General features: G+C 32.7%; 1 protein-coding gene across 1 annotated transcript in view; it reads left to right on the top strand.

Annotated features, from left to right (window-relative positions):
- Positions 1 to 16,403, top strand: part of LOC130804447 (myosin-15) — a 50,399-nt gene that overhangs the window by 20,386 nt on the left and 13,610 nt on the right. Inside the window, exons 9-21 of the mRNA XM_057668879.1 lie at positions 25 to 171; positions 255 to 356; positions 4,980 to 5,037; positions 5,123 to 5,224; positions 5,608 to 5,645; positions 5,741 to 5,867; positions 5,982 to 6,155; positions 6,581 to 6,712; positions 9,257 to 9,366; positions 10,015 to 10,075; positions 12,017 to 12,194; positions 13,477 to 13,682; positions 15,888 to 16,007. Coding sequence (XP_057524862.1) covers positions 25 to 171; positions 255 to 356; positions 4,980 to 5,037; positions 5,123 to 5,224; positions 5,608 to 5,645; positions 5,741 to 5,867; positions 5,982 to 6,155; positions 6,581 to 6,712; positions 9,257 to 9,366; positions 10,015 to 10,075; positions 12,017 to 12,194; positions 13,477 to 13,682; positions 15,888 to 16,007 — 1,555 coding nt within the window. The remainder of the gene's footprint in view (positions 1 to 24; positions 172 to 254; positions 357 to 4,979; positions 5,038 to 5,122; positions 5,225 to 5,607; positions 5,646 to 5,740; positions 5,868 to 5,981; positions 6,156 to 6,580; positions 6,713 to 9,256; positions 9,367 to 10,014; positions 10,076 to 12,016; positions 12,195 to 13,476; positions 13,683 to 15,887; positions 16,008 to 16,403) is intronic.

Genomic DNA, 16,403 nt, shown 5'->3' with positions numbered 1-16,403 from the left:
CTTATGAGCTACTATGCTGTACAGATGTGATGTCAATCTTTTGCTTTCGTCGCTTTGTACAAGATCAATTCAAACTCGTGAGGGCACCATTGTCAAAGCTTTGGATTGTAATGCTGCTTTTGCTAGCCGTGATGCTTTGGCTAAGACTGTTTATTCTCGTTTGTTTGATTGGTATGCCTTACATTCTAATGTAGTATTAGCAAGTTGTGATCAGGGGAATTGAATAGAGCTTGGATGTTGATGGAATTTTGCAGGCTTGTTGAGAAGATTAATAAGTCTATTGGGCAAGATCCAAAATGTCGTGTACAAATTGGACTTTTGGATATATATGGCTTTGAGTGCTTTAAGCACAACAGGTAAGCCTTTCTTTTTTTTTTTTATTTAAATTGTGTTTCTATATTTTTTCCCTTCAGTTATCTATATTTATCCTATTTTGTTTCTCATTTCATACTTCTTTCAATCAACTTTGATTTTCACTTTATTCTTAACTATAATCAAAACATAGTTGAGTAAGATGTGTTGTGATTCTTTTCAATATTAGTTTTATATTTATATTAACCAAATCAAAATTTATAAATAAATTAAGGGATTAGAAGTTGGTTATATAAAACTGAGCGGTTTTTTATGCGATGTGGCATAGTTGTGCGTTTTGCCTCTTTCTCGAATTGAGACTCTATTGTGAGTTTTTTTTTCTAGTGTTACCTCATTTGGTCCTCCCTGATGCGTTTTCTGATTCAATTTGTTCAAATGCATTTCCAATCTGCTAGTGACTCATGTTTGTTAAATTTCCGAATTAATTGAACCCTAGCTCACGCCCTAGATTATAATTTTTAAGAAATATAGAAATGAAAAGGAGAAGAAACGAAGAACAAAAAAAGAAGACATCTCCTCAAAGAAGATTACACAAGAGAAAGCGAAAGGTTTTGGAATGTGCATATTGGAATCGCCGCCTTTATCCTTGTTTTTGACCTTTTCCTTGAACTCTTGCTATTCGCCCTTTTCTTTTTCAACTAATATATCCCTTATTTGTTTCTTTTATCTTTCTAGAGTGTTTTAATTATACTATTGTCACATAAACACCCCTTTTCATTTATAATTCAATAGTTTTTTCAATGACATGGGGTTATTGCTAATTTAGTAATGTGAATGTAACACCCCTATAATTAGGTCCAAGTTTTAAGAATACTTTTAAAGAGAAAAACATGAACCAATTCCTCGTTCTGAAAGAGTTACCACCATATCAATTTCTAAGAAATAAATGTAAGGCTAAACAAACTTAAAACATAACTTAATAATTTAAACCAAACTAAACAAGTCTCACACCTTAGAGTAGTTTCTAACCCAATTTTAATCGTTATTAAACTTTAGCACCACTAAAATTGAAATATTTATACTAAAATTAATTTACTTTTATAACTGATTTCTAAGTAAACGTCATTGCGCGTTTCCAAATTGTCATTTACCTGCAAATAGAATGCTAGAAAGCAAGGGAGAAAATTACCAAAATCAGAAAATTGAGTTCCTACTTCATTTCATAAAATAATTAAGTTTGAAAATAATTTTTAAAAAATAGTATATTTGAGATGAGTTACCATTTTTTACCTCTATGATAATGTCACATATGTCAATTTGTCTAATATGAGATTTATTATGAGCATCACATTTTTCAATTATTAATTTCTTTGGGAGCGAGAACGTCGTTAGATTGAGGCTTTACCCCTATGTTTACTTCATCAAGAAGGTCAACACCTAAAACAATCATGATTAAAAGAGTAGTCTTGGGTGCGCACCTAGTATGCACACCCTCTTACTTGAATTACAACAAATAGAAGGAAGACCAAACATTATTTGTACAAAGTATTAGTAAAATCTGTCGACAACAATACCAACCAACACTCTAATTACAACAAGTGGAAGACCTTCATTTTCCTCATGTTTCACTTTAATTAATTAATATGTTTTAATATTAAAAATAAGTAAAACAAGGATACATTGTACATTTTTCAAAGAATGAAATAAAATTATTTCCCAATCTATGAGATCAAATCGTAACGTACTTAATAAGTAGACTCATTTGCCAATGTCATCTTTGTACCATCAGTTTTTACTCATTGATCATATTCCAGAAATGATCATAGTATTATTTCTTGTAATTTTTTTGATTGACTATGATTGTAAAGAATTTAATTAAGAGATTGAGAAAAAGAAAGAATGAATAAGGAATGATAGGAAAATAAAATCTTATGAGAAATGAAATTGAAACTACGTATATATAAGGTGAGTAATAGAGTAGTGGTAGAAGAAATAGTTGAGGAAAGTTATTAAGCAGGGTGTAGTATAGTTGAGGGAGGTTAAGAAGGGTCTGGTATAGTTAAGGGAGGTTAAGAAGGGTGTAGTGGTGGTTTTAAAATTAATTTATGGAAGTTAAGAGAGTAAAAGAGGGTGGTATTGAAATAAGAATTCTTTTTTTTATATTTGATACAACAGAAACAATGTCAGAGCCTTAATTTCGAAAGATTTGGTTCGGCCAAATGAACCAATAAATCTGTTCCAATGGTTGTGCACACAAATTCTTCTTCTCCATCCATTTTCATTTTTACCATTGGAATTTATAAGTCTAGGTGATTTATAATTTTTTCTACTCTTGTCCTCTAACTCATCTTCAATCTTCCAGGCCCACACTTTAAGTCTCCTGAGCTATAGTTTTTTTTATCTTTCTTACCGGTACGCTAATATCCCATCTTTCCACATGCCCAAGCCATATTAAACAATTCTCTTTCATACTTTCCTTAATATTTGCAACTCCTAAACCCTTTCTTATGTCTTTGTTTTGAATTCTATTCCTCAAGTTCTCCTACTCATCCATCGAAGCTACATTTTTGCTACTCTTATCTTTCTACTATGGTCTTCTCTAAAAGCACTACATTCTAATCCATGTAGTAGTGTCTGATCAATGTAGTAGTGTCGAGCTAATGGCCGTTCGATAAAACTTATCCTTAAACTTTAAGGGTACACCTCTATCACATAAATTATGTGGTTTAAGATTAATTTGAATTCAGTATTAATCAAGCGAAAGTTCAACGTTGCCATAACAATTATAGGGGCTACTAAAGTAAACCAACGCCCAAGTAAACACCTGGACTAAACCAATCAAATGGATCACAAGGTACATAATTGAAACACTAGTCTTAACTGTCCAAAATAAAGAAAATTACACCATATTTTACAACCCAAAAGTTCAAATGACAACTTCAATAAATAAAAGTATCTCTAATTAAAAGCATTAATTAACAATTGTGATGTCCTACTCCATCTTAGGTTTAATCCTAGATCCTCCTCCAGCATTCCTTCGATGTAGCATGCGTGTTTACTCTAAAAACAAAACAATTGAATAGGAATACGCAAAAACATAGTATCTGCTCAGTAAAATCAAACTAGTCTATGTAAACAAGTTAATAAAACCTTGGTTTGTAAAAATTCATTTTAAAATGTAAAAGCCTTTATAAGATACTTTTAAACTTGTAACTGAAAGGTCATACTTGACTTAAGTCAAAAGGTTTTCAATATTTCCAAAGCATTTCAAAGTCAATGCTTTTCAGACCCAGGGTATTGGAAGCGATTTCTTTCTATACTACTTTATATTGCCTCTCGTTAACTCGTTGGTGCTATTACCCTTTATGTACTCTGTCTTGCTCCGACTTAATAACTCCAACTCTTGTTTCCATCGTTCGAGCTTAGCATTCACCCACTCCCTTGTCTCATCTTCTAAAACAATGTCATCAGGATACAACCTGTACCAAGGCACTTCTCCTTGTATCAATTGAGTCATCTCATCTAGGACCATTGTGAAAAGAATGGGGCTTGGGGCCGAGCCATGATGAAGGCCAATCGTGATTTGAAAATCCTCTGTTGCCATTTCACACTTCTTAATATTCGGTTTTACTTCTAGATACATATCTTGTACTATATTAATGTATTTCTTGAAAATTCATCTCTTTGTCATTGCCATACCAAAATAATTCTCGTATGCTTTTTACAAGTCAATAAAAACCATGATCGATTCTTGCCCTTAGAAATTATTTTAGCCGAGGCAAAGTTTTTAGCCTTGTTATGGGCTAAAGCCAATGGTCTCTTTGAAGTTTAAATATTGATATTTGATACTTAAATGAGCTTCGCATAAGAGAGTGCTATATACTAATGTAGTTAGATAGCTGAAATTTCGAGAGATCTCTCATCCTTGTATTGTACTAATGTTTCTTCATTAATAATATTTTTCTTAAATAAAAAAAGTGTACCATACAAGGCGAGTGTTATAAGCTGCTCATATTGACCATTTTTCTTATTTGCGTTGAAGTTACAAAATTTGTCTTTTGCCTTCACTCTTAACATGGTTTTCTCTTCTCACCCTTTATTAATGTCTAAATCAATATAAGTGTAGAGTAAAATATGAATGTTTGATTATTCATGAATGTGCAGTAAATTTTATGAGTTTTTTTTATGCCTGCAATACTCAATAGTGGAAGAGTTTAACACAAGACTCGAACAACCGTTTTATAGAAATAAGGTAAATTTCAAATCATGCAATGTGGTTGAAATTCATAACCCTATGTTTTACAAATTGTGCAAAGATGCTTATGTTACTTTGCATAAATTGAACAAACTACATGAAATAAAAATTCATTTATGACGGGTTATAGGTAGTATATAAGACAACTTTTTGTTTAATGAAAGATATTTAGTTGCATTTTAAGATCATGTACTATATTGTATGAGATATGTGAATAAGTTAAAGAGTTATCATATTCCTGTCCAATCATATTATCAAATTCTTATTCAGTTTGCCTATCAAATTCTTTGCCACAACAACCGCGATATTTGATAATACTACGCCTTTATTGTGATGCTTCCCAATTTTAATATTTGGAATGATGTTTTATCTTTCTTTGCACATGCTTAGATGATTAATGCTGTGATTACAGTTTTGAGCAATTCTGTATCAATTTTGCCAACGAAAAGCTCCAACAACACTTTAATGAGGTCTGTCATGGTGTTGCACTAAATCTTTCAACTGGTATAGAAGTGATTTTCACACTTAAGTATGTAATTTATTTCTCTTTTGCAGCATGTTTTTAAGATGGAGCAGGAAGAGTATAATAGAGAAGAGATCAATTGGAGCTATATTGAGTTTGTTGATAATCAGGATGTTCTTGACTTGATTGAAAAGGTGCTACTTCCCAATGTGTTTTGTTTTGGCTTCTTATTATGCCCCTTAATGAAAATTTCATTTTTCTAAATGGCTCTTTTTTCCCTTTTACTTCATAAAGGTATGTTTTGTTCCTACTTTTTCGTTGATGTTATTATCTTTTCTAAAACCTGAGAAGGCAATCAGAAGTAGTTTGGTACATTTCTGTTTTTCTGTGTGGTTTCTTACAAGTTTGAAATACATAGGAGCATAAATTATACAGGCCTGAGGGCACAGGTTTTGGGTGGTCACTTTGGTGCTTGTAACTTCTTTCTGTCTATATATTGCATTCTTTATGATGTTTTGATATGCGTTGTGATCACTACTCTATTCTTCTTAAACACTGCTTTTTATGTATTTTGCAGAAGCCAATTGGGATTATTGCTCTTCTGGATGAAGCTTGGTATATCATATAATTCTTGTTATCTATGGGTGTTTACTGTGTTACGTAATTTCTCTTTCATTTTTCACCCGTTGTGTGTTGCTTTATAAATGCAGTATGTTTCCAAAGTCGACTCATGAGACATTTACTACCAAGCTATTTCAAAATTTTCCGTCTCACCCTAGGCTGGAGAAGGAAAAATTCTCACGTACAGATTTCACTGTCTCTCATTATGCTGGCAAGGTATGTTTAGTATGACAATGTTTGCTTCGATTTTTCTTTTAATTCTTTAGGGCTCTTTTCAGTTTTGCTTTGCTTATATTAGTGTTATATAACCTAGTCTCGGGTTTACTGCAGGTTACTTATCAAACTGAGACATTTCTCGATAAAAACCGTGATTATGTTGTTGTGGAACATTGTCACGTTTTATCCTCCTCTAAGTGCCCCTTGATTGCCGGTCTTTTTCCTTCAATGTCTGAGGAGACATCTCAATCATCATATAAGTTTTCTTCTGTATCCTTAAGGTTTAAGGTATGCTGTTTATAGAGCATGTTAAAGAAGTTAGGCAACTCTTGCAGTTTTTGCAATTGGTCTGAGCAATTTTCTTTTTACTCGCATAGTCGGTAATATTGTTAGGCGGGTATTACCCGTCCAAATTTTATTTTTTTTTAAAAAAAACGGTGTCCAAGACCACCTGTTTTTCGAGCCAGGTGGGTCGAGCCAAGCGGTTAGCCCGCCTATGAACAACTCTAATTGATATGTAAACTATACTAAACTTAGTGGCATTAGGGTAATGGAATGTTGGGTTGCTAGGTGAACTAAACATGAGCCCTACTGATTTCCTTGATTTTAATTAGTTTTATAAAATTATTTGTGATTTTGCGCCTTTCATGATTGACTACTACGACCATACAACTAAGTTTGCCAATGGTCTTTTGTTTATCTTTTCTGTATAGCAACAACTTCAAGCGTTGATGGAGACCCTTAGCTGTACGGAACCTCACTATATTCGTTGTATCAAGCCAAACTCATTAAATCGACCTCATATTTTTGAGAACCGGAGCATCTTACATCAACTGCGCTGTGGGGTTAGTATCAAAATGTTATTGTCTGCTTGAAATGCTTTTAGATGCGATGTTTTTGATTAATCCTGTTGTTTTCATAAGAAGCAGGAAACTTATTTAAGTAATATTGCTTGCCAGCTAGTTTATACTATGTTTATGATTCTATTAGTACTAGTAAAGTGTGTTTCTTAGTTTTTATGCACCTTGACTTTCTATAGTTCACACGACGTTACACATGACATTTTTACTTTGTTTATGTTTCTTAACTCTTATTTAAGTAATACAAGTGTGTTGCACATAACGTTTGCTACCATGGGTAAATAAACAACCTCTTTGTTAGTTTTATCATTAATAAGGGTAAGGTTGCGTACACTCGACACTCCCAAATCCCACCCTAGGTGGGAGCCACTTAATGGCATTGGGGTAATGGAATGTTGTTGATCTTCCCACTAACAAACAACCAAAATCATAAGAAATCTTTGGTGGACAAGGTCCACAATATTATATTGTGCAACCATTGTGACTAGACTTGTACAAGTCATGTGAGATTTATTCCTTTCAAAGAAAAGGTTTTGACATTCAACCTATTCTTTTTCTCTACTTCTCGTTTTCAATTTACACTTTGCTCTGGTTCTTTCTCTTCATTCTACATTCTTCATTCATCACTATTCAATCGAAATCAAATGAAGATTTTGATTGAATATAAGGTAAATATGTTAGACTTAAATATAGCAATTGAAGAATTTGATTTAGATAAAGGTAATTAATTTTATTGTTTTCTTTTGCTTTACTTTAAATTTCGATCGATTTTCATTTGGCTTCTAAAGAAAGCACATTTTGAGGAAATTAAACCACTTCAACTCCTCAATTTTAAGGTAATTGATAATTGAAAAAGAATGATGGTGAGCTCACATCATTTGTGAAATTGTGTTTGGGGAAGCTAATTATTGTTGATGGTGCTATACTGCTACTGCTATGTAATCTTAAGGGTAAATACAACTGAATATATAGGTTACTACTGCTTAATGTTTTTTTAAACAATGTGAGCAAGTTACCCGGAACGCGGGACACTAGGGCGTTTTCCGATCGGGGACGACCGTACCCAAACGCGGAACGGTGGCGTGCTGGAACACTGGAGTTGAACAGTAACCAGCATTCACTCAAGCAGAACAAATAGCAAACAAGAAAACACTAAATTAGCCTTCGTAGGAGTTGAACACATCTTCTATGCAAAAGCATAGTGCTCTACCAATTGAGCGTATAGGCTTTGCCAATTCTGTTTATTACTTAAATTCAATATAATTGAGAATACTTTGGTAATTATCAGATTTGTCTATCTTAATTCCATAATTAACTAATTCTAGTTGTGCACGTTTTTTGATAATTAAGAAATGAATTGTTGTTGAAGTAAAAGAAGGACAAAATCAAAAGGATAAAGGTTAGTGGTAGATTATCCATATCCTTTAGAAAGATAGTAGATATCTATATACTTGCTGTTGTTGCTATTGTTCGATGACAAAAAAGGTCGTGGGAAAGATAATGGACTTCTTTGCTTGTACTTTAATCACTGCTTCCTTTCTCCCTTAAGTTGGTACTTGAAATTTCTAGTTCTGCTATTGCAGTCAACATGATATTTACACAACTTAAACCAGGTAATTCATGACGAAAAACCGGATGATGCGTACACCAAAAACAAATCATACTATCAAATTATACAAAACCCACATCAAAATCAATAACAAAAACTGACCTAAATTTCGAGCTAGGGTTACTAAAAACCGACATATAGAACTTGATATTCTACAGATGTCCAGGATTGAACTTTGAAATTTGCAGACGAGAAAGAAAAAATGAGGTTTGTTGAGGAAGAAGAATAAGGAAGGAAGAAAAAGGCGAGCAAAATTTACAAATGGAGAAGAAGGTTGATTATTTGGCTAATTTAACGTGATGCAAATGGAAGTGAAGTGACTCGCTAGTAGGTGTACAATAAATTATAGTAAACTAAGTTTATTTTAGACTTTTTTAAATCATAAAACCTATGAACCTACTATATAGCTAAATCAGGGAAAAAAATAGTTTTGTAAAAGCTCTAGTTCTTTAGAAAATTATATCCTATAGGATAAACTTTGAGATTCTTTTCCTCTTGTGAGGACATCTTGATAGGTCCAAATATCTCTTTTTAATTGCTTTTGTAGCTACGACTAGTACTACCTAGTTGTTCCCACATTGTTTTTTCACACATTTGTTAACAAATAACTTTTAGTCTGAATGTTATACATTGGTTTGTTGCATTATGCAAAATAAAACACATTGTGGTTCTACTATAGCGAGAGCTTTTATTTGTATCTTTTTAATGTGGTTTATTGTTACACTTTTGAGGTTATTTCCGCTTGAGGTTATGCAGTTTTTTTTCCGTTACTTTACTTTTGATATCTTTTCATTTGATGTGGGAATTTTAATAGCTACTCTCTTTTTTAATTGCATTTTCTCCTAGTCTTTGTATTCATGACTTGTTTTTTGTTCTTATATATCATATTTAAAGTGGTTGATGTTTTTTTCTCTATGCAGGGTGTCTTGGAAGCAGTGCGAATAAGTCTCGCTGGTTATCCCACCAGAAGAACTTATGCTGAATTTGTGGATCGCTTTGGACTTCTAGTGCCAGAGGCCATGGATGGAAGGTTTTGTCAAAACTTTGATTCGTTTACCCAACTTTCTGCCAAAATGAAATTGTTTGTTGCTATATTGGATTCTTTTTGACAATGGTCATTATAGGATGAAGAATTTCACTTTTTCCTATCAATTAGTAGCAAAGAATATGAATATGATTGCTGCTCGTATTATGGCCTTATGGATATTCACTTAGTAGTATTCTTTGCCTTGCCAACTTTTAGGTGTGTTTGGACAGTAATATGATAATGTATTGAGGCTTTTTGTTAGCATTCTGGGTTTCTTTGGGTATGATTGATATTCATTTGCCTACCAAGAATATGAAGTACAGCATGATTGACAGGGATGTGGAATCTATTATCTGGGGATACTTTCTAATGTTTAAGATATATAAGATTCTTTTGAATGTTGTATTTTGGGTGTGTGGGGTGGTCAGGTAGAGCTGATGGTAACTTTGGAGGGAAGAGAGAATATAAAACAAGAACGTAGGTGAGTGTGGATTAAAATATGAGAGTGCATTTACTTGTAGAGATAAATCAATGATTTTGTTTACGAATATCCTTTTTTCTCGAATCTAATAATTCATTATGTAGAGATAAATCAATGATTTATACTTTGCCCAATTGCTTACACTGATGTTTATTTTTTTATTTGCTCAGTTATGATGAAAAGACCATTACCCTTAAAATCCTACAGAAGTTGAAGCTTGAAAACTTTCAAGTAAGTTTTTTTCTGTGTGAGTGTATCTACAAGTATTTATTTATTTATATTAAAAGTAATACATGGAAAAGTAACCTAGAATAATCCCACCTTTCACCAACTTTTTTTATAACAATCCCACCGTTTGATTAACCCTAAATAATCTCAACTTTAGGGATGTTTTCCTAGAAAATCTCTTGATGAAATTTACATGCTACAACAGGTAATTTTTGTTAAATAAAATTAAATAAAGGATAATTAAAGATCAAAAAAAGAAAAGAAAAATTTTAAAAACTCTTTTACCCCTCCCCCTATGCACTTCTTAAGTTAGTCGTCTTCTTTAAATGGGATATACTTTTTCGTCACCCCTTCCCCTTTCCTTGTTCGTACATATTACCACTCATTGATACAATGATGAACTAGTAAAATGGGGAAGCAAACTTTTGCTTGTACAATGCTTTTCGTAGATGAACAACAACGATTTCTTTAACGGGAAAGGTCCAAGCAAAATCAGTTTAAACACAACTCTACTAAACTTAAGTTTTAAAAAAAAAAAAATTGAAATACCCACAGATTTAATATAAAACACATGAGAAAGTTAAATTGTCATATCAGTAAAGATTAAGAAGAACCCCTATATGATAGGGAGTTGAGACATGTACATGAACTAAATGCAAGAAAACCAAGTTGCATCAAACTTTTTTAACAAAAATATTGGAACTAAATCAAAATTTGCTTAAGAACAAAAATAATCGTAAGTTACAAACACCCATATGAGAAAAGATTATGAACTTAATGCAAGTAAATCCAGTTACTCCGAGTAGCCATTTTACTAACCTTTCTTAACTTGGGTTTTTCGCTCCCAATAACCATTATTGTAATTACATACCTCCCTCACCTCTGATTTATATGCCACGACTCTTGGGTTTTCCTTATTAACAGCTCCCTTCATATTTTAGTAAGATTTAGATTATAATGATGCTAAAGACGTTTTGTAATAGATAAGAGTAATAAAAATTGTAATTCCTACCTGCTAGCTAGCTTGTAGATGATAAATAGTCCAAGATGATTGGTTGTCTAAAACCCATGTTTTTCGTTGTCTGTAAAGTAGTCGTTGATGGGTCTTTTGAGAGAAGGGAAGCTGGGGAGGAAGAGAGGTGTAGGGGGTATGGTGGTATTACTAGTTCAATTATCCTTTTTAAAAAATTGAATAGTTTTAAAGGTTATTGGTTATCCAAGTGCACTGTAGGAAAATCTTCCTGAAGTTTGGATTACTCAAGGTTAGTGGAAAGGTGGAATTATTGTGAGCAAATTGATGAAAGGTGGGATTATTCTGGAATATTTTTTCTTAATACAATTATACATGTAGCTTGACAATCTATTTTAAATATCCAAAAAAGTTTGTTCTTCCTTAAAGTTATCTCAAATTTCTTATCAAGATGCTTTTTCCCCGTACTGTCTATCGCATGTTTCCAATCAATTTTTTCGCCTTTCCCTAAATGTTTGATGGTTACTTACCTGGTAAATAGTAAGTTGTTGAGTTAGCACATTGCTTTGCAATATAGCATTATAAATGATATTGCAATATCTTAAAATGACAAGTCTATGAGTGTTCCAATGCTTAGCTCTAGGTTAGTTATAGATAATTGAACTCTTGGGGAAATTTTGAAATTACTTTAATTTGACAAGGTTCAAGAAAATTTCTTTTTATCTTTTTCTGCTCTTTTTGTATTTAAAAATTTTTTTTAGAAAAAAAATTAGTTTATGAGATTAAGTAGCTTCAAATTTCCAGAAAAATTTATTGATGAGCTTTGGAATTTGATTGATTTTGAGTAATAATGCAATCTTTGATCTTTATCCTGTTCAATCACCTTTATCGCCGATCTTAATTTTTACTTGCAGGTTTAAAATTTAGGATTTATAATTTTCTGAATTTCCTTGCATTCACTTTTTTGCTGACAGTTAGGAAGATCAAAAGTTTTTCTTCGTGCTGGTCAAATTGGTGTACTAGATGCTCGAAGGACTGAGGTTCTGGATTCTGCAGCTAGGCATGTACAGGGACGATTCAAAACGTACATAGCACACAGAGATTTTATATCCACACGAGCTGCAGCATTATTTGTTCAAACATATTGCAGAGGTAAAATCAATTAGCGGGCTCCTACATGCATGACCATCTCTTTAAATGTGACCTCATTCGTTCTTACTGGCAATGAGAAAAAATCGGTTCTCATCGGCATCTTGCTTTCTTGAACATATCAGTTTTAAATTTGCGGGAATGCATGAATTCTTGTATTCGGCGGTCCTAAAATTAGGACTATCTCACATAGATATGTGATCAATTTTAAGGCTTATATGATCACATTTATGTGATCACTTTTTAAGGCTTATGTGATCACTTTTAAAGCATATGTGATCACTTTTTAAGGCTTATGTGATCACTTTTAAAGCATATGTGATCACTTTTCACTTTTGTAGGTGATTACTTTTAAAGCCTATGTGATCATTTTTAAGGTATATGTGATTACTTTTAAGATCAATGTGATCACTTTTAAGGCCTATGTGATCAATTTTTATTTACTGTGTGATCACTTTTAAAGCTTATGTGGTTACTTTTAAAGCATATGTGATCACTTTTAAGGCATATGTGATCACTTTTAAAGCATGTGTGATCACTTTGACTAGTATAAGTGATTACTTCTAAAGCCTATTTGATCACTTTTAAGACCTATGTGATTACTTTTAAAGCCTATGTGATCACTTTAAATTTTCAAGTCCACCACCACCACTAGCACCACATAATACAATCTCCATAAGCTTTAAAAGTGATCACATAAGCATTAAAAGTGATCATATATGCTTTAAAAGTGATCACATAAGCTTTAAAAGTGATCACATATTAAAATAAAAATGATCACATTGGCCTTTCAAAGTTATCACATAGGCCTCAAAAGTGATCACATAAGCCTTACAAAAAAGTGATCGCATAAGCTCTAAAAGTGATCACATATGAAATAGGGAAATGAGGGAGTTATCCGGAACGCGTTTTGATTTTAGGACGGTCCTATTAAAGATTTGGTGTACAAGTAATGTTTTTCTTTGTGGCACTCTTGCTTTTGGTGTAGAATCTCTCTGGTGATGTATGACATTTAGTCCGATTGGTAGTTTAAGTAGTCTTCTTTCTTTGTATGTTAAAAGATTTTAAATTATCTTTGTTGCGCACAATCTCTGAATTTTATGTTGAAAATTTACTCTGTTTTATGCTTTGTCCATATTCAATCCTTGTTTCGGGTGTTTATGCAAGCATATATGTACATATCATATCTGCATCCAAGAATTGTTTTGTTTTTTTTAGTGGTGTTTGGGGGTGTAGCTTAAGACATCTTGTTTGACTATGATTTTCTCTTTGAATGTATCTGTAGGTTGCCTTGCTCGAAGCATGTACACAAAAAGAAGAGATGAACGTGCTGCTACTATTTTGCAGAAATATGTTCGTGGGTGGCTATCAAGAATGGCCTATTTACGGCTGTACAGAGCAGCTATTGTACTTCAATCATGCATATGTGGGTTCTCAGCCCGACAAAGATTTTTATTTGGCAAGGAGCATAGAGCTGCGACCTTCATTCAGGTGTGCTTCTTCAGTTCATGGATCTTTTGATGTAGATGAATTTGATTTGTATGTGGATTTTCAAATTTACTTTTGTTGTCCTGACAAGTGTCGAATTATATGTGCCATTTCTTGCTGGGCTGTGAGTATCTCTCAGAAAGATGGGAAATAGCAGTTGAAATAAATGTTTTGGATCTTATTGTGAGGCTTTTGAAATATAGTTATCGTCTCTTTTCCTGCACTTCACATTTCAATCTGATTCTGGACTTCTGTGCATATAATTCTCTTGAAGGGTATTGAATATTATTGGTGGGGGTGGAATAGATAGAATGTATTGTTTAATTTTCTTCCTTCGGTGATGAGTAGTTTCTTGAATGTTGAACTTACTAGATGTATGTTTAAAGTGTTTGGTTCATACCTTCATTAAAGTGTGTGCAAAAATATTTTGATTTCAAGTTCTTAATGTTGACTTAAAAATTGTTTGTTTGGTTGTTTATTAATTTGCTCTATATATGAAAACATTGTTAAATTTATAAAGCCTCAATGTTGAGCCGCTGGCCTCAACCTCTTTATCTCTTTTGATAAGAGTATGGTCCGTTGTCTTCCATATCTCTATTGACTTGATCATAGCTTTTATGAGTGTGTTATATCGCGGTATCAGAAAAAATACAGTTGTCGCGAAACGGATCGTGATTATAATTTTGAAGGATTGTTCATGTTAATTTTTTATAAAATGATTTTATTACTATAAATTAATTTACAAAAGTAGAGTTATAAAATGCATGTTAAATTCAAGTATTTAATATAGATATATTAAAAATTAAATAAATTGAGTAGTCTGTAAAATACTACTGTTACAAATATTTTACTCCTCAAATGGTCATAGTTGTACAATAATTCATTAAGGACATAAAAAATCAGTTAATATTAACTAATTTAAAAAGTTATAAATAAAACACTAAAAAGACATTTATTATTTTTTGAAGGAAGTATGGGTAAAGCTAATAGTAGTACATCTGTTAGCTAGTGCCTAGTTGTACTACAACTAGTAGTAGCCAAAGAAAATATCATGATGGTTCATCTAACTCCAGCAACTTCTCTTCTTCACTTCCATGTTTCTCGTTGTAGTCTAAGAAAATTTGATGATTGTTCATATCTCTCACAATCTCACGCATCTTCTCTTCTTCTCCTCTCCTCTTGCATGTCTCTAGTAATGATTCTCGCCGACAATGTTTAGATCAGAATGGTGGTCTTGCAAACCGTTACGAAACAACCGTTTCATTCCATATTGTCCATTATTTTACACCATGGATGATGCTGCTGCTGATGACGAGCCACAAAGTTTCCTACTCCCTAGTTTAAGCTCTTTTCTTTGTAACATTCTACTCATTTATAGAAATTAATAATACATTGAAAAAAGGCCTTAGTTTAGGTTGTTCTAAACCTAGCTGTTATTAATATGCACACAGGATATTGTTATTGAGTTCTATATATGAATCGTTCTTTGTTTACTCTTCATTTTTAGGATAATAATGATGACACAAATTTGTTCAATTTGTGATGTCAAAAGTTGACAATAGCTTCCTCAGGATAATATTTTTGGACGGACTTAAGAAATATTGTGTCAAGTGTCATGCCTCCGCAAATGGAGATCTGGCCTCACCAATATCTTTATAGGCTCATGAATGGTTTAAATTTGTCTAAAATTTAGATAGGACCCATGATACTTATGATGAAACATTTGATCCCTACTTTACAAAGGTGAGAAGCTCACATGTAGAATTTGTACTTCCAAACAATTAATTGGCTGTAGGGTGTATGGTAAATGATAGGGTTAGGAGCAAAGAGGATCAAGTGATTTTGAGGATGCTTGAGATTAGATACTAATGCTTGAGGATTGTGAGATGTTGTCTAATACACCAATGAAACATTAAACCAAAAAGGACTACATTTTTTGCTTTATTTCACAAACCTTCAACATTATAAGACTTTTGAAGGCGTCTAGTAAAGATAGAGATGGCATTACTCGCTTAGTTTTTGGTAATACTGTAGAATTTCATAGTGTTGCATTGAGCATTAAAACATGGGTGATATTAGTAGTGGATTGAGGCATCAGAAAGCTTATTAATGCCTTGAAATTGATATAGATGTATCGGGTTTTAGCAATTTTACTCTTATAAAATTTGTATACTACTAACACTTGTACTCTTTCTACATGTCTTGCAGTCTCATTGGTGGATGTTCAAGGTCCGTTCAGCTTTTTGTCAACATAAAAAAGCAATTATTGCTGTACAAAGTCTTTGGAGGTGTAAGATGGCAAGACAATTGCTTAGAAGGCTCAAGAAAGTATGTTTAACTGTTTTTCCCTCAAGCCCGCCAATAGTTGTGGTTTCCCTGTGAAGTTAACCTCATGCTCATCAACTTTTGATGATGTTTGTTAGATATTTATATTTTCATAGATCATATATACTTAGCTTGTTTGTGCTTGTGCATGAACTCGAGGTGCGAAATATGCTGAATTATTTTGAACCTTAAAGTAATCTTAATCTTATTTGATGGAAAGAAAAGTTTCTTTTTAAAAAGCGAGTAGAAGTAAAGTCGTAAATTGTAATACATGTTTTCTTTTGAGGGCTGTAACTTTGCTGTTATATTGAGCACATAGGGATTATTTGTATCTTTGGGAATCATGTTTTCTTATCCATCAAAAAAGGTTGTAAATTTTTTAACTATGGAATTTCCTAG

Source organism: Amaranthus tricolor, chromosome 17 (assembly GCF_026212465.1).
Source record: "Amaranthus tricolor cultivar Red isolate AtriRed21 chromosome 17, ASM2621246v1, whole genome shotgun sequence".
NCBI lineage: Eukaryota > Viridiplantae > Streptophyta > Magnoliopsida > Caryophyllales > Amaranthaceae > Amaranthus > Amaranthus tricolor.
This window is presented reverse-complemented; position numbering and strand designations above follow the sequence as displayed.